Source organism: Falco rusticolus, chromosome 9 (assembly GCF_015220075.1).
Source record: "Falco rusticolus isolate bFalRus1 chromosome 9, bFalRus1.pri, whole genome shotgun sequence".
NCBI lineage: Eukaryota > Metazoa > Chordata > Aves > Falconiformes > Falconidae > Falco > Falco rusticolus.
This window is the reverse complement of record NC_051195.1, coordinates 47,495,466-47,520,548: the sequence shown is the minus strand read 5'-3', so window position 1 is coordinate 47,520,548 and position 25,083 is coordinate 47,495,466. Positions and strand designations below refer to the sequence as shown.

Here is a 25,083-nt window from a genome sequence, read left to right as displayed (position 1 = left end):
GTGCTGCTATGGTTTGTGTCAGTGGTTTTGCGTTACCTTTTTTCCCTCCTGACTGTAGTCCGAAGATGTAATTAACCTGCGCCAATAAGATTTGTGAGTGAAGGATGTCACCCTTGCAGACAGTCACAGCATTCATGTTAGCCGAACCTGGGAACAGGATCGCAGGCCACCAGCTGCTCTTGCTTCTTGCCTCCTATTGTCTTCAGCCACCCGCTCGCCAAGACTCTGATCTCCTATGTGACAGCAGCATCTGATTTCCTTGTGACTGAAATGGAATCCAAATCTTTAAAGATGTGTCTGTTTAAAGGGATGTTGTTCTTAATAACAAAAAATGAAGAAGGAGAATCTACGAAGGACAGAGGCAAAAAAAAGTTGTGGCTGTTCTGTCATGTGCTTGTCATTTTAGCAAAACCCTAACAGCAGTGTTCTTTCCTGGCATTTGTGGTCAAGAAGTGGAGTCTTCCCTTGTGCTTGCCCCTCTCTTAGTGCCAGAAGGGTTAGCAAAAAGGGCTTCCTGTTTTTGAGGCAGAGTTCAGCAGGTGAGATCTGTGATTCAGTTGGAAAGCACTGCATCTCTAAATGGCATCCTCTGTAGCACAGCTTCTGCAGCCTCCAGGATTAGCTCATGATCCTTTCTGTTCTGCCGTTGAAGACTGGTGGTAGCAAGTCGAGGAGCCCTTGATGGTGCAGAGGTGGGATGAACATGCCTTTTTACTCATGGGGGGGACGTTGTGATACACAGCACTCAGGTTCTAGAAGGCAAGGAGGCTGAGCTAGTCTTCAGGGTGGGAGGGAGGGAAGGCAGGTTGCCTTGATATGCAAAGCAGCCTGGTGCCCTTGGTGTTTCTGCACCAGTATGCTATGGGTGTCCCCTTCTACCTCCAAGACTTATTTGGTCTCAGGAAGTGATTTTTCCAGAGTTTGTCCCATGAGAATTGCTGACTTGCCAAGGAGGAGCAAGCACCCACAGGGGCTGTTACTCTGAACAGAATGTCAGTGAACATCTCTGGAATTGGTGCCACAGCACTAAGAATGCCACAGCTCTTCTGGCAGTAGCATCATTCTGGGTACAGTTCTAATCACTCATTCAAAGTAGAAAAATCTGGTGTCTTGAAGCCATAAGAAAAAACTCTTATACATTATGGATTAGAGGTTGAACAACTGGAGAGCAGAAAGATTATATTGAGTGAGAATAGATTCATGAGCAAGAATCCCACACATGCGGTGCTGCTGCAGTACAAATCTCTTGAGGTTGAACCTTGATAGGTACAGTACCAAAAGCATTTTTTCGTTCTTCCTATTGATACCAGTTATAACAGGAAGCCAACCGTAGAGCAGGCACGGACTGTATGTCCCTCCTGGCCCTTTTCAGCGCTGCAATGATAGTTCTAGTGATTGCCCAGAACAAGCTCCTTTTTCCATTATTTCAACCCTCTTAAGGCCTTAATTTGATCCTTTATTGCAGTAGATATGTGCAGGCAACCATGAACCCAGGTACGCTCAAGCATGCGAATAAGTTGTTTTGTTTTGGGGGTGGGGTTTTGGTAATTTGGTTGTTACATTATTAAACTACTCAGTATATTTTATTATTGCTGCTGGTAGGTTACGGCATCCTGATTGCAGTACCAGAGTTCTCAGATAAATCTGTGCTTGCTGAGGACTTTGAAAGTAGGAATATTGTTTATTTTTATGACAGTGACTGCTTTTCTGTACTTCAGGAAGGGCAGTCTTCAACGATCCTCAGGGGACCACAAGGGCTACCTTAATTTTTTATAAACAGTTCTTTGCTGCTATTTTAGGAACATGTGTTTTGACATGTGGCTGCTTTTTACACAAGGAAGGCACTCACCATCTCTGCCACCATTTCTTTTATTGATGTATATGCTTTTAATTTTTTCAAACCTTTAAGAACTGCAGATTGGCTTGGTCTGATAGTACAGCCCAACATAGTTTTTTGTCTGCAAACATGAAAATCGTGCTTTCAAAATACAGAGCAGAAAGAGACTGTTTTGGGTAGAATATCTGCAGTGAACGTGTCATCTTTGGGATGATATTTTGAATTTGTACAGGTATTTCTTGTGTGTATTGGGTCTCTTAACATCTGAACAAACGGATCACTATTTCTTAAGCCCACTAAAATAGGGAGATGTAGGAAAGTAAATACAAGGGAAATAAGTCTTTGACCCAAGTACTAAGCGTAGTCTTCAAGCAAATCAGTGTGTAGAGGCATGTCTCGGGGCTGGCTGTGACTGAAGCTTGTGTCTTCCCTTCTCAGCGAACCTCAGTGGAAGTGAATTGGATGCAAAACTGTTCAAAGGAACTGGTTTCAGTTCAAGAATAAAAAAAAAAGGGAAGAAGTTAAGGCAAGGAAGAAAAGAGGTGGGTGGTTTTAGATGGAAGTATGAAAACGAGTGGAAGCTATGTGAGAAAAGCCACTAAATTTATATTTTTAAGAGGCAGTCTTATCCCTGAATTATTCCACCTGCAGAAAATCTGTGGATAAAAGTATGTGTAAAATTGTCGTAACTGTTTATATTCATTTAGCACTTTATGTTATTTTTTCATTTCAGGAAAAGAAAGGGAAGTTATGAGAAGCTCAAGTTACTGTTTAGAGTCTGATAGTAGAATAACAGTGAATGATAGACGGTTGTTAAATATTTTTAAAGTTAACTTTTCAGACCCATTTCTGCTTAGCGGATTTACTTGTTCCAATGTATTGGTGTGTTTTCAGCAAAGGTGAGTTTAGCCAGCTATTCTTCTGTTTGAGATAACCAAATGCATTGCAGTGAAAACTGGAATTGTTTGGTAGGTGTGATTGAAACCTGGCCTGTAGCTACGCTGTGGTCTGAATGTGTGAAAAAAAAAAAAAGCACAAATACAGACCTGACACACTTGAGTTGTTTTGGACTTCAGAATTTTGCTTAGTGACATTGTTAACAGAATACCTTACAGGTGTGTTTAAGTACAGAATCATAGAATCAGTTAGGTTGGAAAAGACCTTTAAGATCATCGGGTCCAAGCGTTAACCCGGCACTGCCAAGCCCACCACGAAACCATGTCCCTAAGCACCACATCTATGTGGTTTTTACGCACCTCCAGGGATGGGGATTCCACCACCTCCCTGGGCAGCCCCTTCCAATGCCTCAACACCCTTTTGGTGAAGAATTTTTTCCTAATATCTGATCTAAACCTCCCCTGGGGCAACTTGAGGCTGTTTCCTCTTGTCCTGTCGCTTGTTACCTGGGGGGGGAGACCGACCCCCCCTGCCTACAGCCCGTCAGGTAGTTGTATATGCTGCCTGTGCAGTTTATAAGGCTTTATAAAAATGACACAAATAGGGAATATTTATAACATGCAAAGAATATAATTTGCAGTGGTATTTGGACGTATGATTATACTCACTTTTTAATCTTTTTTTCCAGCAAACACCTAGAATAGTAGTATGCTCATTTTAAATATATACTATCACTATGTTACACCTGTAAAGTAGGACTGTTCCTCATCCATAAACAGGCAGACTAGTTTCTCTTCAAGACTAGTTTTTAAGCCGAACACGCCAAGGTTCCTTTTTAGCACAGCTACTGTCTGAATGATGCACTTTCACTGGCTGTGTAACTATAGTTGTTACAGTAAAACTTTAGAAAACATTTTCTTTTTGATTAGTTGTCTTTATTTGAATAATTCCTTAAAATATTGTCATTTTGAGAGGTAAGAAAGATGAACATGCTTTCTAAAAGAAATTCAAAGGCTTCTTGAATAACTCTGGAAAATATGCAATTTGGTTATTCATTAAATAGTACAGAAACAGCTTCAAAATCTTAATTTGTAATGATATGTGGTACATGAGGCAGAAGTTTAAAGGCTCATTAGTGACAAAGAAAAGGTTAAGGGAATATATATATGTAATACATATTGTTCTAGAATTTATAACTATATGCTGCCTACAATTAAGTAAAATACTTCATATGAGCTATTTAACTGACATTTAATCACATTAAAACTTTTTAAGTTAAGATACTATTCCTAATAACGTTAGTTCTGTAAATTAGTGGGTTTTGTCTAGTACCAAAGTGGCTGTATGTGTTTTTCCGAACAAATTACTGAATTCAGTTTTGAGATCAGAGATTTTAACTGCTTTTCCCCCAAAACTAAAGTTGTGACCTTGGCTGGGTAGTGTGCTGTTAAAAAAGAAGTACATACAACAGTTTGGGTTGGGGTGTATTTTTAGAAATGTGCTGCTGCCTTTAACCTGCTAATTTTGTAGTTGTTCATCACATTGTAATAGCAAGTCTCACATTACCGAACTGAAAGATTTTTATTTTCCTCTTCCCCTGTGTTCAGGAGCAAAATTCTCATTGAAACCTGACTTAACGTGGTTAATAGTGTGAAGCACGTGCATTATCCTGCTGCTGCTTAGTGTGCCACGTTATTTTCCTGATGGTCTATACAGTTTTACTGTCCTCAGTGGCAACACCCGTGACATCCCAAGGCTGCGCTGAGAGGTGACCTGCACCCACGGGCGCTAACAACATGACAGGAGCCGAAACCCGCCTTATTCTTGATGAAATAGCCCGTAACCGCATTCAGCATCTGCAGCGTGACGGTGGCGTGCTCCTGTCATGCCTTCACACGAGGCTTAGCAGCATGGTTTGGCCAAGGTCAGTGCTGTTGTTTGCTTGCTTGGTTGTTGGTTTTTTTCTGGTTTTTCACCGAGGCAGCCAGCAATAAACCGCGGCGGCGGCGCACTGCCATGGCCACCGGTGCCAGCTAGCAGTGCGAGGGGCCGCTGGCGTTGTAGCTGGGGTGGAAATCGAGGTGGTCATGGGCGGTGATGAAGTTGCCCACACCAGTGACATGGCTTTTCTCCAGGGAGGTGTTGAGCCCGTTGTTTCTGTACATGCCACACTGTGCCAGAGTTTTGGAAAAGGTGTGCGAAGTGACGTGGAAAGAGGTCTGCAGGAGCGGGAAAAGGGGAGGAAGATGTTTTAAATGCCAATGCCTGCAGCACCTGCCGTGCGCTGGAGTTTGGGTGCTGTGATAAAGGCACTTCATCACCTTGGGGGGGTGGGGGTGTCATTGCTAGAGGGTGCTGCAGAGGTGATGAAGGCACTTCATCACCTTGGGTGATGGGGGGTGTGTGTCATTGCCAGGGGATGCTGCAGAGGTGATGAAGGTGCTTCATCTTCATCACCTTGGGTGATGGGGGGAGGGGTGTCGTTGCCAGGGGATGCTGCAGAGGTACCGTGGTTTAACAGGCCAAACCTTTGATGCCCGGGGGTGCCCCCTTGCCCCACAGCCCAACCTACCGGCACCTCGTGCACCGTGGGGGCTTTGCTGCCGTACGCCTGGCTGCTGGTCCGGTACCGGGGGTGAGGCTGCGGCATCCTGCCAGGGGGAGAAGAGAGAGCGCGCGTGGGAGCGGGGCTGCCCGGGGGAGCGCTCCGCGGGGCGGGGCGGCGGGGGGGAGAGGGGAGCAGGCTCACCCGTAGCCCTGGAAGCAGGCGGGCTGCTGGAAGCGGCCGGGCAGGCCGGGGCTGGTGCGGTACAGCTCGCTGGTGCGCGGGCCGGGCTGTGCCATGGCGCCGGGGCCGCGCGTTACCCGGCGACGGGGCGCTGCGGGCGGGCAGCGGTCGCTCCGAGCCGGGGGGGCGGGGCTCGGGGGGGCGGGGCTCGGGGGGTGGGGGCGGTGCCGCCCGCCGCGCCGGAAGCGGAAGGCGCCGCCTGACCTTCCTCCTCGCCGTCTTCCTCCTGCTGCCCCTGCGGCTGTCGGGCGGGGAGCATGGCGGTGCCGCGGCTCCTGCGGGCAGGTGAGCGGGTCCTGGCCGGCCCGGCCCTCCGCCCTCCCTCGGTGACCCGCCCCCCCGGTGACAACCTCCCCGGTGACCCGCCCCCCAAATGACTCCCCTCCCGCCCCCCCCGGTGACCCGCCCCCCCCGGTGACACCCCCCTCAAGTGACTCCCCTCCCACCCCCCCGGTGACCCGCCCCCCCCCGGTACCCCCCCCCCCCCCCCAGTGACTCCCCTCCCGCCCCCCCGGTGACATACACACCCTCGCCGCCCCCGGTGACCCCCCCTGTTTCTCTCCCCGCAGCAGCCCCGCGGCTCCTCAGCACCGTAGCGGCCCCCGCAGCCCAGCCCCGCGGTGAGTCCTGCCGCCCTCGGCCCCTTCCCCGGGGAAACGCGGGACGAGCCGAGTCCCGGCATCACGGGGTCACCTGTCACCCCTGGTGTCGCCAGGCCCTTTTCGTGATTGAGTGGCCCTGGCCCGGCTCGTCCCCTCAGGCACAGCGGGAGGGGACAGGGATTTATTTGTGTTTTCCCTTCCCGCAGCTGCGGGTGACAAGCTGCTGTCCGAGCCTCTCAGCCACCCCGACTTCTTCAATGTGAAGGAGCTCTTCTCCCTGAAGGATCTCTTTGATGCTCGGGTGCACCTGGGGCACAAAAAGGGCTGTCGGCATAGGTGAGTGATCCTGTTCAGTGATCCAGCGCTTGCTGGCGGCGGGAGCGATTCCCTGGAACCACACCAGCCTGCGGAGGCTGCACTAGACTGGTCTGTGTCTGGAAGTGCCCGCACGGACCCGTGTTGCAGCCTGGCCATGGTTAGTGCCCCGCAGAAGTGCAGGGCGCCCCCTCAGCACAGGCACCGAGTGGGGGTGAGACCTGCAGCCCCCAGGCCCAGGTGGAGCAGACACTGTGCGCGAGGGTTCCCTGCAGAGAGCACCTCTGGTGTCAGCTGGGGGCTGGAGTGTGGGAAGGTAGAAGCCACAGAAGCGGTGCCACGCCACATTCAGAAACGCTGCTCCATGGCTGTAACACCCTGTCCCCGCGTCCCCTTGTGTCGCCCTCCCCCTGCAGGTTCATGGAGCCCTACATCTTCGGCTGCCGCCTGGATCAGGACATCATCGACTTGGATCAGACGATGCAGCACCTCCAGCTGGCCCTCAACTTCACCGCCCACATCGCCTACCGCAAGGGCATCATCCTCTTCGTCAGCCGCAAACGCCAGTTCTGCCACCTGGTCGAGAGCACAGCGAGGGACTGTGGGGAGTATGCCCACACCCGTTACTGGCAGGGCGGCCTCCTCACCAATGCCCATATCCAGTTCGGGTCTGGAGTCCGCCTGCCCGACCTCCTCATCTTCCTCAGCAGCCTCAACAATGTCTTTGAGCCCCACGTGGCCATCCGGGATGCTGCCAAGATGAACATCCCCACGGTGGGGGTGGTGGACACAAACTGCAACCCCTGTTTGATCACCTACCCAGTCCCTGGGAACGATGACAGCCCCACTGCCATGGAGCTCTACTGCAAGCTCTTCAGGATGACCATCATCCGCGCCAAAGACAAGAGGCGGCAGAATGAGGCCTTTGCTGAGCTGCAGAGCAAAGCGGAGGGCAATAAGCCCTAGGGACAAGCTTGGCCATGCCCAGCAGCTCAGTGATGGGCGTCCTGCTCCACTCCCACGGGCACTGCCGGACTTGCCCCGCACCCAGAACACCAGCTTTTGGTGGAGCTGGGCTGGTTGTGGAAGGGACCCCCCAGCTCTGCAGCTGCACAGAGATCCCACGGCGGTCACAGCTGTGGTGGGTCTCTAGCTCAAAAAAACATTGCCTGAAGCAATGGAGAGGGAAACAGAGCCAGGCCAGGCAGGGCCAGTGTCCTGGCACTTGTCCCTGTTGCAAGGAGGTGCCTCTGTCCTGTGGCCTTCCTGAGCTTGTGATCTCTTGTGAAACAGCTTGTGTGTCGCACCTCTTCTTGGCAAATAAAGGGCCCTGCCATCTTTTTTTTTGCTTTCTTGGGAAAAGGGAAGGTACGGGGGAGTCTCAGGCAAAGGTTTATGGTCAAGGGATGGGCTTTAAAGGGGTAAAGGGTGTTCCCAGCCTGGGAAGGAGGAAGCTGGTGTGTCACAGAGTTGGAGGGTCCCCGCTTTGTCCTAGGGCACACCCTCCGAGTCCAGCCTCTGCCAGCACCTCAGGGAGTGGGGGACTCCAGGGTGCGCCTGGGAAAAGGGAAATCCCGTCCCTAATACGCCGCGTGTCTCGGTGGGAGGCTGTAGGGCAGTCCCGCAGCGCTGGGGGTCAGGCCCAGCGTGGGGAAGGGGTCTGGGCCGGAGGTCCTCCTCCGCGTTCTCATCTTTGTCCCTGCCCCGTGTCCCCGGTCGCGGCGGGGCCGCTTGCTACTCTGCGTCTTCCCGCCCAGCAGGGGGCGCTAGTGGGAGCGCTGGGCCGCGCGGACTGTCCCTGCGACGCTCTCGCCCGCCCGCCCTATATAAGCGGCAGGCGGGAGTGCGGCAGGCCTTTCCGCGCGCGGGGGTGCGCAGAGGCGCAGGCGCTGGTCTGCCACGGGCCCGGTGGGGTGAGGAAGGTCTGGGGTTCCCTCAGGCGGGCGAGGCCGCAGCCGCCCAGGGCTTTGAGGAGGGGGCCGGCGCATTTCGCCCCCTCAGGCGGGCGGCTTGTGCTGCGGGGGGGCCGGGGCGCGGGCAGGCGGCGCTGGCCCAGGAGGGCTCTTGTGGGTCGGGCCCGGCCGCTCTCCGCGGGCCGCCCTTCCCGCGCCATGTTGCAGCGGGGCTTCCTCAGGGCGGGCCCTGGCGGCGGCCGGTCGCGCCTCTGCCCCGGCGCCGCAGGCGGGGAGGCTGCGGCGTGAGGAGATGGCCGCCGGGCCAGGAGGCGGCTGCGGCGTGAGGAGATGGCCGCTGGGCCAGGAGGCGGCAGGTGTGCACGGCGGGGCGGGCGGGTGCTGTGTCCAGCAGGGCGGGCTGCCGGGCCGTGAGGTGCGGTCCGTGCTGGGTCGTGCGGCCCCCGGGCAACGCAGGCTTTGGGCCCCGGGCTTGCGTGCTCGCCCTCCCGAGCCGCCTGGGCCTCAGGCGGGACAGAGCGACCCCCGCTCCGCCACATGGCCGGGGAGAGGCCCCGGCCGCTGCCCTCATGGCTCCGGGCACGCTGTGTGCGGTGTGATGGAGTATATTATAAATTAATGTATAGCAATGTACTAGGATTTAATGCAAGTATGGCTGTACTTCCATTGAAAAACAGGAGAAAATTAAGGGTTGCACTTTTGAGGGAAATATTTTTTTAAAGATTTAAGTAACTAAAGTGAATCGATTCAGCAAGCCTTTTTTTTTAAATTGGGTTTTAATCATCTGGTTTTCTGTGAAGTGCGGTTCACAAAGAAGGTTGTTACACAGTCAACTAAACGCTTGTTATTAACTGTATTCTTTTTATCTTCCTTCAGCCTGGCAGAAGACAAAAGGTGAAGTTTAAAAGATTGTGATCCTTATAAAATCGAGGGTAAGTGGTACCTAAGACAAAGACTGTCCTAAGTAAGCTTCAGCCATCCTGTTAACTCTCTTAAATGGTGTGTTCTGTTTAGTATCTACACGTGCACCAAACACCTTTGTAATACTACTTTCTGAGTAGGTGATACAACCTTGAAATATCTGTAACTCACCTTTTTTAGTATTTGGGGGGAGTTCAGCCTGCCACAGGCGTTGCAAAGGTGGCTGCTGTGGCATCTTTGTGTCATTAGGTGGCATAGAGAGACAGGCTATGTTCTACGCTCGGTTGTTCTGAAACCCGTGAGCACCCAGAGTGATTGATAGCCTGACATTATTTATAAATAAGCTGGTTAATAGGAGACTCAAGAAACTGAGCCTCCCTTTGGTGTGGGTTTTTTTTTTATCGCCTTAGATGTGAGAGCTCTATATAATAGAATAGAAGGGTGTTCTGTGTGACCTGTAGTGGACGTGCAGCAGAAAGACTGTAGTTTTCTGTTTAGGCTTGAGAATGGTAGGATCCTGTTGTATTACAGAATAATTAGTTAAAGTGATTGTCTAAAACCATCTGGTGAGTTGGTGACCTCACTGGAAGCACATCCTGGGAGTCACATGCTGGCAGCCCTGACCCTATTCCTATCAGAAAGTAGCAATATGTCTGCGTATTTCTTTCTCTTTACTGGGCCGTTCACATTTCTGTCATCAGCGAAACAGTAACAGTGTAACCAGGCTTTGAAGCATGTCTAATAATCTAAAATAAACGCTGTTTATATCTTCCACTTCTTTTTCAGAGAAAGCTGTGTGACGTGGCAGAGTGGCAGACCCAGGAGGTCGTCTCAAAGCCCCGAGGTGAGCAGCCTGTTGAACAGCTCCCTGCCCCAGCTCGTGTTGCAGATGTGGCTGTAGTGCCGTGTTTGTGTCATTAGGTGGCAGAAAGGAAAAGGCTGTGCCTTTGCTAGTGCTCTGAAACCTGTGAGCACTCAGCAATGGTGAGCGACCTGACAATTATTTCATGCTAATCTTAAATCGTGAAGGATGGACAGCTGTGGAGGGACAGGGTGCAGAAGCTAGCCCTGTCCTTCGGTGTGGCAGTCGTTCTCTTAATGAATATCTTGTTTATGTGACAGATAAGAGATGTGACTTTTCTACCGTCATGTTCTATGTTTTACTATCATGCTACGTTAAAAGCTAATTCAAGTTTCCTCCATGTCTTTTATTAATGGAGGAATGGCAAATTCCAGTATTCTTTATTTTAACGGTCCCGAGACCTTGGACGTTTGCTCTCCTGACACATTAATGTTGTTAGGGGTCAGAGACTGAGACTTCCTGTGCCTGAAACCTGTAACTGCTCAGAGATCAGTAGCTTGACATTGTTTCCCTGCTTACCTCTTTCTCCAGAGAATCAGCGGAAGATGGAGCAAAAATCTTTTGAAAAGCTTTTAAAATGATGCTAATTTTAACTGCATCAGGAGAAGGTTCTTCCTTTTTTTTTTTTTTTCCCAAGGACAAATAGAAGTGACAGCTTTATTCTATTTTTGCCTTCAACAATCCTTTATGGCCTGCTACATGTCCTTGCTTGCTGCCTGTTTTGTCTGTGAAAGGGCAGCTCTTGAGTTCTGCAGCGTTTAGCATTATGTAGATATTGATGATCGCACCTGGCAGCAGAGGAGATGGGGGGGGGGAGGGCACTTAAGTTTGTTGTCTCCAAAGTATTGGCATGAAATACATGTAGAAACATGTAGTAACAGTTGGGTGTGGATTTAGTATATATGGAGGAAATTGCACCCGGTTCCCAACATTAATAAAATGCTCAGCCAACAACATCTTGACTTCCAAGGGTGTTGAGTGTTTGGCCAGAAGGTGCAATTAGCAGTCCTCTGAAATGCAGCTTTATAGTCATGCTTGCTTTTGGGTGGGGGCAGGGAACAACACAGGGGGAAAAAAAAACCCTAGCCCAGTGCTCCTTCCGGCAAAAAAAAACCCGACCAACAAACTGAAGGTCTTTTTCCTTCCTAGAGTTATTTCTGAGAACAGGACTGACTTCTGGAACTTGCTTCAAATGTTGAAGGTAGGTATGATGCCATTTCTTGGAAACATACTAAACCTCAGTATGTTACCAAAGTAGTGTCTGGGTAGAAGTCCTTGGGTTAGTACTTGTCCTTCTGACTTCTTACGGGACATGGGCAAATAAAAAATTTTTAAAAAAATACTGCTGCTGGTGCATAGTTGCATAAAGAACTTAAAATTCAGTATTTTTTCATCTTTTTTTGCTGGTAAACTTCTACTTCAGGTGAGTGCTTTCAGGTTCCTCCGTTTTGCTAATGCAGTAATTTTTGTAAGCAACCTTAAACACTCTTCTGATAAACTTCTTCATTTCACTTCCTCAAACTGCCTTTCTCTGCTCCCAAAGTGCATCCTTTTAAGGGCAGCTGTCAGTCAGAACAAGATACTCCTGTTGAGAACTTAAAACATATATATTACAGTGCCTGAGAGATTATCAAAACAAGCAACTGCAGTTTGACAGAAAACACGAAAAAATGTTTGTGTCACAGATGTGCAAGATAATGAGATTGTGTCCTAGGCATAATGAAGAAAGAAAAAAAAAATTATTTCCATAATCAAAGTGAAAAATTAATGCTAAACCTGAAGGCTTTTTTTAAAAGTCCTTCTGACTTCCAGTAAGTGCATCACTGGAATGCTTTGCCATGTTTCCTAAGACAAGAAGTTTCCTTGTGCATCATGTTCTAGCTGGTAACATGGAAGTCAAAAAGCAAAAATATATTTGAGCACAATATGACTTTTGAGTTGGTTTCTGCGGTGTCTTTGTGCTAGCGTGATGGCAAAGGAACCTGAGCTCTGAGGCAGCGAGCTGCTAAGGAGCACAGATACCGATAGATCCTAATAGTTCAGTGTGTCACGGCCCTTTCTTGGGTGACGTGCACGAGAGCCTCTGCTGTGCCAGTGTTACTAAACACTAAGTGTTAATGTAATATAAGTGGTGAGAGAAGCTCTGGCTGCACAAAGATAGTATTGTGAAACTCCAAGAGGCTTTGCAGTGACTAATAGCTTGACAAAATCTGGCAGTGCTAAATGGTGGAAAATGTCCTCATTAAATTGGCATTATGAGGGCCAAAGGTGCCATTAACCAAGCGGGTAGCTGCTGGCTGCAAAATGAGCCATTTAATTGGGAAAAGTCACTGCCTACCTGCAGTGGCTCTGGTAAAGAATGCTAATAAGGTTGTTGGGGATATGGTTATGCAAAGAGGCATGCCTTAAGATGTGACTCTTCTATTTAAATTTCCTGACTTCTTTTAACCCTGAAATACATATTTGAGTTTTTTCATCAGACTTTGCTCGCATCAAGGGTCCTGAAGGGCTAGTGAGTGCCTAATGAGTCTCTCTTCAGAACTTTACTGTACTGTGTGAGGCATAGGATAGCTATTAAAATAATGGCATTTGCTGTTAACCATCTTTACAAGACTGAGCAGCAATCCCAGGCTATGAGTATTGCTTTACTGAGAGAATTACCTGGCTCTCAGCTGCGGAAAAGATGAATATTTTGTAATAAAGTGGTTATGAGAGAAATTAAAAAATCTTTGCACATTAACTAGACCTTCATCATTTAGAACTGGTTTATGTCATGGCTTTGAACGCTGGCATAAGCCCAGCTTTTCTTTTCTGTGCTGTTCATAGCTTGCCTCTATTGAAGCTGGCACTCACTGTTGAATTTAGGGAGCCTAAGAGTGAGGGAGTAACTAAGAGCAGGCTCCCAGCTATTGTGCTGTTAAATTATCCCTTTCCTAGACTTGCCACAGTTCACTGTGCTTGGCCAGATAATTCAAAAAAAAGAAAAAACACGTTGTGATGTAGTGGTAAAGAACCTCTCCTAAATTAATTTATTAGTGCCACCTGCCTTCTGTCGCTGCTTTAGGTCCCGATCCACACAAGTTTCGGGCGCTCCGTTTCCTCTGACTGCAGTGAGAGCCCCCAGTGCAAGGGTAGGGGGTTCCTGTCGTTCTGGACTAAGTGAATCGCTTTCTGAAGTTTCCCTGTGAATCATGATAACTGAGCCCAGCTAATGACTTCCCTAAAACCTGTTTTCACTTTATAAAGCTTTTTTCTTTTCTCTGGGATGTGAAAAATATTTTGACAGTCCCAAGACAAACCTGATGCAATTCTTCAATTAGCTGAAAATGCTGCCTCTGAAATGAAAAGCAGTTCTCTGTCCGGACTAGCTGCAGTGCCTTGGCTCCGCTACTGTCCCATAGTGAACAGCAGGGGTCTGGGTGGTATGGATTAATTAGCTTCTTAGTATTGACATTTATTGCTAACTCTTGCTGGCTGTATTTGACGTTGTCTTAACATCCTGGCCCTTTTTTATTTGCAGATCATGCCTTGCTTCCTAGAATTTCTGGCAAACCTAGCTACTAGAGCAAAAGAAATGGTTGGCAGCATCTGCAGTTGAAGATCTGTAGATTCCTACAAGTTCATCTTTCCTCATGTGGATTCAAGCATGCTACAGCCAAAGTGCATGCAGTGCTGCTCATGGTTCTGAATGTTTGCTGCAACTTGTGTCTTTAAATGTCCATTAAAAAAAAATATAACCATTCTGCTGCAAGTGTCCTTTCTGCTTGTGCTGTGCTGCTGTGGGATAGCTGTAAGAGTTGTCTTCCTGCCCTTTTCCCAGCCATCTCGGCTTGTACGCTGTTTTCACAGCCATGTTCTGAAGCACTGTTGTTTCAGTCTGCGCTTTCTGTACATGGTTAAGAAGGATTTAAAAAAGAAAACCACCCCTAAATAAAGATGCCACCTACAATAAGTCTGAAATTATTATGCTTGTGTATTTGTAGCACCCCAAGTAATATTATTTTTTAACCATTCTAGGATTTAAGACTTTTTATTTGTGGATATGAGAACTGGGATGGATTTTTACTTGAAACCATGAAAGGCAGAAATGTTGCTGCTTACCTCCATCCCCTTGTGGCACACATCTACTGTGCTGCTAAAAGAGCATCTGGTGAGATCAGATTGTCAGTCTTCCAGTGTTTGGGCTTTTCCACTTTTTCCAGCTGATGCGGGAAATCTGGAGAAGGCGTGAGTGTAAAATAGCTTTGTCTTTAGTCATTTTTTCTTCCCATATTGCACTGTAGCTTGTAAACCTTAAGCATGTGTCTGAAAATGCTTGTGCTTTTTATTAGCGGTGAGCAAAACTTGGTGTTCTTGGGGTGTGTGAATCACAAGAGACTCCTGGGAGTGTCCACTGCTGTTACTGGTGTGGTGATGTGACCGTGCTTGTCGGATGTGGGTTTATTTGAATAAAGCTATCTCGGCTCCTTAAAGGGACAGGGGCTGTCCTCCTCCTTGAACTTAATTTCCCATCAGAAATGCCTAAACAGATTCTCATGTTTATGTGGATAAGCATGATAACGTGATTTTTCTCCACCTTTCAAGGTGCTTACCTGCTGCTTTATCTAATGCTGCTTTTAGGGGCGGGAGCAGTGGGGATTAAGTGTGGTGGGAATGCAGTTTATCTGGACAAAATATACTAGTAAATTACAAACAGAGGGGAGGGTGAAAAATGGCTTTGCTGAAAATCAGAGGGGATTTGGCATGGTGGTTAGGTTCCTTTTCCTAATAGCAGAAGAAAATTAATTTGTCAGTGGAGCTGGTTGCCATGGGGATGCAGGACAAGAGCTGGGGTGGCTGCATGGAGCCTTGCAACCAAATCCCAGTCCTCTCCTTCCTGCTGCGTGCAGGTGAAGCTGCAGCACAGGCGCTGAAGGGCGACTGAGCACCGTGCTGCCCTTCCAGCACGGGAACCTTACAAATGCTCGGCCTCGCCGCGGATGAGTTATGTGGTAAAGGCAGCCCCTCCGCGGGAAGCGAGCAACGCTGGCTCCGTGCTAGATTTAAAGCACTGTTGACACTGAAACATTTCCTCCATAAATAACCCTGAGAGGTAATGATGATCCTATAGAACTAATAGAAGGAAATCCTGATACCTCTCCTCCAAAGGGCTCATGAATTTGAAGCCATGACACTACCGATTGCCTTCACAGGCGATATATACTGTCAGATGTATTATTTTTTTTTTCCTTTGTGATTGTACTTCAGATACACGCTCCACTTCACTAAACCATTGTTGGCAAGAGCGCTGGCATACGGTCCATCAACAGGAATACGATTGTGCTGGGAGCAGAACAAGCTTGGGGTAGTTTACGTAAACTTCCTCTCTACCTGTAGTTTTAAAATGTTGCTATAATTGAGCATTTAAAGGAAACAGACTATAGTTAGAGACCCAGTAGCACATACAACAGCCAAACAAATGTCTTGAAAGCTGCTGAAAGCTTGCCTGGAAATTCATTTTAATAATGAGAGAAGCACTGGATTATTCTGGTATTAATCTTTAACCTCTGCAGCGCAAGCCCAGCTTAGTTTTAGGAGAATTAAACCGAGAGGTTGGCTTATCCCTGCTCTGAGTATTGTGGGAAGTAACACGTGGAGCGCACACATTAACCAGCCAGAATTGTTCTTGTTGAGCCCTTTGAGCTATTCTTGGCCTTAAGACGCTTCCAGAGCTGACATGAGAGGAATGGCCTGTGCTGCCAACTGCGGCCCACGGGCGGGAGCCTCACACAAGCCATCGCATCACTGTCTGGGGTCAGGCACTTGAAAAAGGAACGAAAGAATTGCCAGGATTCTCCACTGTGGAAAAGGCAGCTTATCCGCTTCCTAAGATACAGCTGGATCTGCTGGCAGATGACTCAGACACTTAAGGAGAGACTTTTGAATAAGGAAATTACCTTTTTCTCCTTTTTAGATCACAAGCAAGCTGGAACTTAAAAGGCTGCTGTTTTGCTATTGATGTACTGGTGTGATTCACGTAAAAGCTATTTATTTACATCAGAGACGTTCATCAAAAGAAGATGTGACAAGTACAGCATGAATGATTCATTCTCGTCTCTCTGCACTGCTTTCCTGTTAATCAAGAAACAGTTAGATGCATCCAGCTGGGCTCCACTTCCTTATCGCTTTCCGTGTCATCTTCTTCCCTCGAGCCTGTTCAGCCCGGCTCCTGGTGTCCCAGCTCCGCAGCACACTCTCGCCGACTGTGTCGATGATCCTGCTGGGCGGTGGAAGTCATGATGCTTGGTTTTCCATGAAGGAGAAGGGGCTGCAGCTACGCTGAACTCCCTGTGCAGGGTCTATTTTTCCTGTGGGGGAGAGGATGGAGAAACAGGCCTTCAACCCTTGGACTTTACTCCAAGACTGCAGATTCTAAACTCCAGGGCCGTGCTTCCCCTGTTAGGAGTATTTGGTGTTTGAAATCTTCTTCCAGAGCAAGGTCTTGAGGTTGTTCAGCACGAGGGAGTGGTGCACCTCCATCTGGCTGGCCAGGCCGCTGAGGGTCATGCAGGTTCGGAGCTGTTTCTGCAGCTCTTCCTTCAGCTCCAGCGGTGCTCCGTACAGCAAGTAGTCCTGCAGCAAGCCGCAGACCTTTGCCAGGTTGGGCTGCACCATGTCGCTTTTGCACTGCTTCATGAGTTTGTCACACGTCGCCATACAGTCCTTCCCGTAGGTGCAGTCCACATTCTGCTCACAGTGACGTCCCTTGAGGAAACCTCTGATTGTCATCTCCGTTGCCACCTTCCTCAGATTGACCATTTTGAAGTCATATTTGTCGTTGTAGCCCACGTTCTTAAAGCCGGTCTCGCAGATGTAGAAGTTCCCGTAGGTCCCGTGGAATATCTCCTCCACAAACTCCAGAAGGCCAATGGCGATCTTTGCCCGCCGGGGCCACGCTGGTGCAAACCACTGGTGGATGATTTGGTGGACGACTGAAGGCAGCAGCGACTGGAGGAAGGGGGGGACATCCACGCCATAGAGGGAGGTGTGAGGGATCTTCTCGGTGACGTAGAGGTCCCCACAGTGCCCCAGCAGCTTGGAAGTGTGTTCTTTCTCATGCAAGGAGAGCATGAGAAGAAACTCATTGAGCTGAAGTAGTGCCCAGATGGATTTGGCCTCTGCTAAAGACACTTTCCCATCCCGGTTCACATCTGCCATGGCGATGATCCGGCTCACCAAGGCTGCCAGAGAAGGCTGATCTCCCAGCTTGGACTGTGAACAGAACAAGAAGCGGCATCAGACCCTTGCAGCTCTCTGGTGTTCGGGCTTCCTATTGCAAACCTGAACTGGGGGAGCAGAGAACCCAGCTTGGGAGAGGAGGAAACCACCGTCGTACTCCAGCAAATTTTGTCATACAAAAAACCACAATACCAATCACGTATGGCTGCGCAGATTCAGCTCCAGCAGAATTTTACCAGCCTCAGGGCTGCTCTAAACCCAGATGGGAGCAAACTTTTGCTGGCCACCGCCGCAGAAGCCCTGCACAGGGCTAACGGCTGCAGCCATGCCAGCACCGCCAGGGCCGCCCGTGGGCTGGTGAATAAGCTCTGCCCAGCGCAGATGCCACCCACAGCTGCGGTACGGCAGCCTCCAGGGTTGCTGGTACTGAAATCTTGCCGACAGGAATTTCCGTGCCAGAATGGAGGTTTTTCGCAGCTAATCCAGTACTCACTCTGCAGTACACGGCAGGAGCCCTGCCCGGCACCCAGCAGCAGATGGGGGAGCGAGGGCCAAAGGAGCTTTTGTTTAAGGGGGAGGACAGACACAACTGGCCTTTCCGACTCGCAAGCGGCATCCCAGGGCAACAGGCTCCCAGAGGGACCCTCCGCACTGACCTTCAGGAAGTTGAGGAGCATTTCTTTGAACTCATCCATCGATGTCCCTCGTGTTGGTTTGTCAAAGAGGACCACGTCCCTCCTGGGCACAGAGTCTGGGTGGCTGTCTGCCTTCAAGGCTTCTTCGATGCCACATTTGATGATCACCTCCCTCTCCCTCCAGAGCCCACTGTAAACCTACAGCAAAAGAGGGGGACACCCCTGAGACAGGAGGAAAACAGCAACAACTGTTCTCAACAACTGCACAGAACTGGTTTCTGGTTTGGTTTGGGACAGGTACTGGGGGTGGGATGAGGAGCAGACACATGGGTGGGTGGAGGAGGATATTTCCCAGGTCTGATGCTTGCACCCATCCCCTGCCGTGCGGTGGTTTCTCCAGTGGGGCGGAGACCTACCTGCTGGGTGGGAGAGGAGGAGAGGCAGTGCTGGAAGAGGAGGCTGCGCTCCTCACACAGGTCTTTGCACGTGGAGCCAGAAATTATTCCTTTCTTGTACTGGTCACACTGGGGAGGGGAAGGCAGAGAGAGGAGATCAGTGGGAACAGCTCCCCATGTGCCTGAAGAAGCCTGATGGATCCAGGCTCAGTCCCACAGCTTGTGATGTGGAGCACCCCACACACACAAGCTGGGGGCATTCAAGCCTCCCCAGCCTCCCACCAGTCCTTCACCCATCACCTGCCGTGCCCAAACCCCTCATCCCCCTGTTCCTGCAGCAGAGCTGGGGCTGGCACTTTAGTTTTTCAATTTACCTTTGTAAACTGACAGCATCATCAATGCTGTCGCATCCCCAGTGAGCCCGTTTCCTCCGAGTTTATGCGAGTCTCGTACACAAGAAAGAAACACCCCTTAAAAGAGGCACATCTGATTGCCAAGCCACGCAGGCTGTTTGGAGGCAAGAGAAGAATCTCCCATTGCCAACAATTTCTTCCTTTCCTGGTGTTTTGAGGTTCTTGAGCATAGAGGGGCTGCTTGGGGGCACCACTTCAATATCACTTTGGCCTCAGATTTGGCAACCTATGAGATGGTGCCAGCCATGGGGCATCCTGGCTGTGCCGGCACGGCGTGCAGGTGGCTTCGGGTGATGTCGCACCTGCGCAGCCACTTCAGCCAGTTCAGGGTGTCTGGGAGGGAGCGGAGCGCCTTATGCTCAGACCATGGAGATGTAGTGCCAGTTGCTCAGAGTCTACCCCCAAAGTCTCCACTCTCGGTCCTCCAAAGAAATCCAAAATCTTCTCTGCTCTAGGACCCAAAGGTTTCTCCTGGCCCCAGAGAAAGGACTATAAGAGGGGAGACCCAGGAGAGGAGTGTGCAGGGAAAGCTGGGGCTGAGCCCTGGCCAAACAGGCAGCAGCTGTGGGCAGAGCTCCTGGCTGCAGGCAGGGCCCTTCGGGGTGGCTCGGTGCCGTGGGCACGGTGGGGCTGGGCTAGCTGGGACCCCCCTGTGCTGCTGGAGGGACAGCAGGGGACAGCCCCTGGGTACTCCCGCTTCGAGTCCAGGGGGTTAGGGGAGCTTCCAGGGCTGGAAGAGAGGGCAGCATGCGGCTGGGCGGCGATGGGGATGCACAGGCTGCTCAGCAGAGCAGCAGCCCCTGCTGTGAAACGGGCTGGCCCCGGTCCAGGCAGCGGCAGCGACAGGGACAGACGGTGGCTCTGATCCGCAAGTGGAGCGGCTGGGTTCAGAGCTGGAGGCATCCCTGGGCAGGAGAGGCTGCAGCTCTGCAGCTTCTCAGCAAGGGCACAGCAGCCTCAGGGCTGGAAACGGAGCTGCAGAAATTCACTGCATCTTTTCCTTCTTTTTTTATTCCCCCTCCTCATCAATGTGGACGGGAATTAACCCTTGGACCTGCTCACAGGGGACACAGCCAGACACGGCGTCTTAAACCCTGAGCTCAGAGCAGGAATTAGCGCCCAAGACCCCATGGTCGGAGTCACGCAGAAAATCAAATTAAACGATCATTGCTGTTGTTATGGCAATTCCTGCCTCCCTTCTCTGCTAAAAGATTGATGAACGAGGCATTTTCAGGCAGAGCCTGGCATCCCCCTCCTCGCCTGGGCTGGGCAGGTGTCCTGCTCCCCTGCCATGGGGCACACACGGCACTCCTGGGGGGCCCCGCTTGGCTGCCAGCCCCGGGGATGCTGTGGGGAGAGGCTGCACCCCACTGCAAACCCCAGGCAGGGGCAAAACACACCAAACCAAGCTCCCACAAGGGGTCTGCTCTTTGTGCAGGCTGGTGCTTTCTTTAGGGCATGTCAGTAGTTACAGAGAGGTACCCAGGGACTGGCGCTCCCCTTTTTTCTCTGGTTCTGTGTCACCCAGCGGGGCTGGCACGATGCTCTCCCTGCCTGCAGATCCTGCTCACTGCCCTGACGTTGCAACTTCATCTCCACAGACATTAATCTGCCCGTGTCTGCCTGGCCTGCCCTGGCCTGCTTCCCTCCAACATCTCATTAAATTGTTTCACTGTCGCCCTGGCAGGATAAGGTCACCTCTCCCGCTCTGAGCTCCATGTGATGCCAGGGACAGTGCTGGTGAAGCAGCTGCCAGCAGAGCTCCTCGGCCCAGCTTTTGTGCAGGATGCTGCCCCAGTGCTGCCAGCCCAGCTGCAAGGCACTGCAGCAGGGGGCTGGGGGCACTGGAAATGGGGGTCCCGCAGCCCTGCTCACCCCAGCACCCCAAACCAGGACCAACACAGCCACGGGGGCTGCTGGCCACCACTCACGATTATCATCCGGCAGACGTGGCCACGGCAGAGCTCAGAGTAGGACGAGTAATGCATGTATGCCACCCAGCTGCCCACGAAGATGCCCAGCCACACCACCAGCAGGTATTTCACCTTGATGCCCGGGAGGCGACTCTGGAAGGAAAAGAAAACACTCGTGAAGGGCAGGGCTCTGGACAGGTTGGTGGCAGTTGGACAAGGCTGACTTCTACACAAACCAAGCTGAGCATTGGTGAAACCTTCAGCCTTTTTAAAATAAAATTCACTAGTCTATTATGCAACTCCTGCTGCAAGTAGGTCACTTAAAATTCCCTAAAAGCAGGGAGATTACAGCACTGGGCTGCGAGGAGCTGGATGCTGTGCATTGCTGTGCCTGGGAGCTGCAGCCACGTACAGCCGCTCTCCTGCCAACGCGAGGGCAGATCCCGCTGTCCTCTGCAACGCCGGGGTTCAGCGTCGGAGCTGCGAGAGGATCTGCTCCTGCCCAGGGAGATCCTTCCCAGCAGACCATCCCTGCAAAGCCCCGTGGGCACAGGAGGCTGCCATCGCCGTGTGGGAGCAGGCAAGTAACAAACCTGGAAGCACATGGGTAATACTTTGTGCAAACAATTCGGAGGCTGGCAGTGGGATTTTGTTTTCCTGGTTTCCTTTCTTCCCCTCTGACCCTGCGCTGCCATCTGGCCTCACCACAATATAGGTGGTTTACCTGACCCGTATGACATGGCATGGATCCCCGGCAGTTGCTAAGGGCAGGGAATTAATCCTTGCATCAGACACTCCATTCCCTCCAGCTTCTATAGATAATTCCTGCTTCACACCAGGCCGAGTAAGCCCTTGACCAGTGGCCACCTCCAAACCCTCCTCTCTCCTTGCACTGCATCAGCTGGTGAGACCGCGAGGTGCTGCTGGAACAGGGCTGGATCCGAGTGGATGTGGCATCAATTCCCGTAGCCCAAAACTGTTCCCACCTCCAAAATGCCTCCTCCCTGGCCTCCGGCCAAGTGCTGGGAGGGCTCTGCCCCGCGGCAGCAACCAGAGGCAGTGCCTGCCTGCCCCCACCCCCGGCTGCAGCCAGCGGCTGGGCTCGCCCTGGCTCTGACAAACGGGCTGCACAGGAATCAGCAGGCAGGTCTGCCTCGAAATGGTGACATTTTGCACGTTAATTGGAAATGCCGAAGTGTGAAGTGGGCCATGATGCTGGGTTTGCCTGTTGAGCAATGGCACTGCTAATTAACGGCTGTTGAAGAGAACCTGGGCACAGCAAGGACTTCACCAAGACAAAGGATTGGTGGCTGCTCCTGTGAGTGGAAAACCAGCTCAAGACCCTGAAGTCAAACACACCACTGCGACCTGTGAGATCCTCCCCAGTGGAATAGCCCCCCTGAAAACTGCCCAGTGGTGGGTACGCGACCCATCGGGCCCCTGCCCTCAGCAAAGGGGCCCTTTCCATGGACTATCTGCTTAGAGACACATCTTGGCACAGCAAAGCCATGGCATGGCCCAAATGTCCCGTTTTGCTTATTCAGACCTTGAATCCACCACATTCCTGAAGCAGAAGGGGGGTCAGGACTGTGACCTAAGCACAGCATGGGGCTTCATTGTCCCCTAGATGGTGAAAAGAGACGTGGAAGTGGGGGATGCATTGCAATGAGAGGTTCTGCCGGGCTTTGGTAGTATTTTGGATTCATAGCTGGTGCTAAGATTTCCTCCAGGAGCTCAGCTCAAGGCACAGGGACTTCCCTGCCCACCGCATTCCCTGCCCACCCCCTCGGCTGGCAGCTTGCGCCAGCAGGTGTTACCCTTCCCTTTAGTTTTAAGGTGACTCTGGGGTACCTGGAAACAACTTTGGGCCATAACTGACTTCAAAGGCAAAACGGATGCAGCATCATGAAACCCTGCTCCATCCCCGTGGTTCCCCTGCAGCGCCCTGCCATTGTTTCACAGCGGGTCCCAGCAGTGGGGACCATGCCAGGGCTGGTGCACTCCCAGGGGTGGTTTGGTGTCGCTGTCACCCCCCTGCCATGGGGTATCCACACAGGTGATGCCAGTGCAAGGGCTACCTACCCCCAGTTCCTGCCCACCCTCACTCCACACCCAGCTTCGCCCTCCCTGCTAGACACAGTCCCCAGCCCCTGCCCCCCACCGCAGCCCCCCACAACTGCTCCTCAGGCCTTTTGTCTTGGAAGAAGACAGCTCAGCAGCCAAAGGCCCATCTCCCCGGGGAGTGGAGCTGCAGCACCCATCCAGCTCCTGGCTGTCCTGGGGACCCACAGAGCCACCCCCCTGAACCTCCCCTCGGCCACGCAGCCCTTCCTGCGCCCGCTGAGCCCAGGGCTCTGCACCCACACCCTGCCAGCACCCTCTGTCACCAGGTGTGTGTGTCCCCCGTGCCCCGCCTCTCCCCTCCAGCTGGATAACCTCTCTGGTCCAGGACCTTCACCAGAGTCAGGGGTTTTCGTCGCATGGCTGCAGAGAAAACACCCAGGCCAGCATCCCTGGCCCTGCCACCGCCGGTCCCCAGAGCGATGAGAGGGGCCGCCAGCCCCCCCGGCAGCTCAGGGATGGGAAGGGGGGGGCGCGGGGGGAGGAGGAAAGAAAGACGGGAAGGGAAGGGAAGAGTCATCCCTGCCCTGCTTGCACCGGCTTCTTCATTCATCGATGCAGGCTGGCGGGTGGGCTGCCCGGGTGCTTCCCGGCCGGTGCGGCTCCCCCGGCACCGCGGAGCGGGTTATGCAGCCGCCTGCGGCTCCCGGGGCCGGTCCAGACCCCCGGTGCCGGTCCCCTGCCCCGCAGCCCTTGGCCACCGGCCGGTGGGGGCACCGCAGCGGAGCGTCCCTTTGTGCACGGCCGGTGCCAGGATGCGGAGACGGGCATCACCGAGCTCCCCCCGGCCCGGTGCGTCCTCCCCCTCGCCTCGTCCCGCCGCATTCCCCCCCCCCCCGCGGTACCTGCAGGCCCTTGGAGAGGGGGCAGAACAGCACCAGATGCACCAGCCGCCGGATCCTCCGCATGCTGCGGGCGCCCCGCGGACGCGGGCCTCAGGCTCCGGGGGGCATGGCCGGGGCGGCCGCGGCCCCCGCCTCGCCGCCGGGGGCCGGGGGGGTGCGGAGGGGGGGCCGAGCCGCGCCGATGGCTCGCACCGCCGCAGCGCGCCCGGCCCGGCCCGGCGGGGCTCAGCGCGGCTCCGCCCGGCTCGGCGCGGGGCGGCGCACGCAGCTCCGCCGCAGCTGGGGGAGGCGGGGGGCTGCTGCCGGGCTCGGCTCGGCTCGGCTCGGCTCGGCTCGGCCCCGCGGCATCAGCCCCCGCCCCACCCGCCCCGGGGCCCCGCGCGGGCCGCAGCCACGCCGGATCAGCCCAGCTCCAGGGCTCCCCCCAACTGGGGATGCCACTCGGGGTCCCACCCCACCGCCCGGGGGTCCCACCCCCACGGACATCCCACCCACGCTGCCATCACACACCCCGGGCATCCCAACCCCGGGCATCCCACTCATGCCACCATCACACACCCCGGGCATCCCACCCACCCTGCCATCACACCTCACTGGGCATCCCAGCCTTCCAGGCATGCCACCCACGCTGGCATCCCACTCACACTGGCATCACACCCCCCCAGGCATCCCACCCACCCCACGGTCACACCTCCCTGGGGATCCCAATTCCTGGGCATCCCACCCCCCCGGGCATCCCAGCCCCCTTGAGCATCCCACTCCCCTGGGCATCACACTCCCAAGGGCATCCCAGTCCCCAGACATCTCACCCTCAGGCTCACCCCACCACCCAGGGGTCCCACCCACAGGCATTCCACTTCCCTGGGCATCCCACTTCCACGGGCATCCCAACCCAGGCTCACCCCACTGACCAGGTGTCCCACCCACCCAGGCATCCCGTCTCCCTGGGTATCTCAACCCTTGGGCATCCCCCCGCCCCAGGCTCATCCTACTACCTGGGGGGTCCAACGCAGGTTCCCCCAGCCCCAGGGCCTGTTGATGACCCTGGTGGAGGGGGGGGGATCATGGAGTCGCTGATCCCCCTGGCCCCCAGCACTTGCAGCAGCTCAGATTTTATTTCAAGCTATTTCAAGTGGCGTCCTGGAAGAGCCCTCCGCCAGTCTGCAGTGGGTAACCTGTGAGCATGGCCTGGGGGCTGCATCCCCCCAGGCTGAGACCACCACCCCTGTTCATTCACCGCCTTGCTGTCTCCCTTCTCAATCTTAAAGCCCAGCAGCAGCAGCAGCAGTGGCGGCAGTGGCAGTGGCTGTCCTCCCTGTTTGCATTGCGTCAGGGCAGGGAAACCTCAAGGCAAGACAGGGGCTGCTTTGTGTCAGGCAGCCAGCAGACAGGCCAGGGACAGCCTCCC

General features: G+C 52.8%; 3 protein-coding genes, 1 long non-coding RNA gene and 2 other non-coding genes across 8 annotated transcripts; 4 read left to right on the top strand and 2 right to left on the bottom strand.

The window, feature by feature from the left end:
• Positions 1–4,058: 4,058 nt before the first annotated feature.
• On the bottom strand, positions 4,059–5,649 carry C9H9orf116 (chromosome 9 C9orf116 homolog). The gene is made up of 3 exons (XM_037400037.1): positions 5,484–5,649; positions 5,307–5,385; positions 4,059–4,953 (listed from the first exon to the last, which is right to left on the bottom strand). The coding sequence occupies exons 1-3, from the start codon at positions 5,576–5,578 to the stop codon at positions 4,768–4,770; spliced, it is 360 nt and encodes a 119-aa protein (XP_037255934.1). The 5' UTR covers positions 5,579–5,649; the 3' UTR covers positions 4,059–4,767.
• Positions 5,650–5,703: 54 nt separating this feature from the next.
• MRPS2 (mitochondrial ribosomal protein S2) lies at positions 5,704–7,780 on the top strand. Its single transcript, XM_037400036.1, has 4 exons — positions 5,704–5,807; positions 6,092–6,142; positions 6,331–6,460; positions 6,856–7,780. The coding sequence occupies exons 1-4, from the start codon at positions 5,780–5,782 to the stop codon at positions 7,403–7,405; spliced, it is 759 nt and encodes a 252-aa protein (XP_037255933.1). The 5' UTR covers positions 5,704–5,779; the 3' UTR covers positions 7,406–7,780.
• A 519-nt stretch (positions 7,781–8,299) lies between these two features.
• LOC119153471 lies at positions 8,300–14,611 on the top strand. 3 transcript variants are annotated; one of them, XR_005106150.1, is made up of 5 exons: positions 8,300–8,708; positions 9,229–9,284; positions 10,060–10,117; positions 11,285–11,336; positions 13,656–14,611. It is a non-coding gene; the product is annotated as an uncharacterized LOC119153471 (long non-coding RNA). The 3 variants fall into 3 exon arrangements; XR_005106151.1 differs by having other exon boundaries at positions 8,301–8,352; XR_005106152.1 differs by having other exon boundaries at positions 8,343–8,361.
• LOC119154189 lies at positions 9,472–9,604 on the top strand. Its single transcript, XR_005106364.1, has one exon. It is a non-coding gene; the product is annotated as a small nucleolar RNA SNORA17 (small nucleolar RNA).
• Positions 10,141–10,274, top strand: LOC119154190. The gene has a single exon (XR_005106365.1). It is a non-coding gene; the product is annotated as a small nucleolar RNA SNORA17 (small nucleolar RNA).
• Positions 14,612–15,612: 1,001 nt separating the features above from the next.
• Positions 15,613–23,984, bottom strand: DIPK1B (divergent protein kinase domain 1B). The gene is made up of 5 exons (XM_037400034.1): positions 23,676–23,984; positions 20,728–20,862; positions 18,405–18,512; positions 18,010–18,186; positions 15,613–17,386 (listed from the first exon to the last, which is right to left on the bottom strand). Exons 1-5 carry the CDS (start codon positions 23,736–23,738, stop codon positions 16,574–16,576), a joined length of 1,296 nt encoding a protein of 431 aa, XP_037255931.1. The 5' UTR covers positions 23,739–23,984; the 3' UTR covers positions 15,613–16,573.
• Between the last annotated feature and the right edge of the window lie 1,099 nt (positions 23,985–25,083).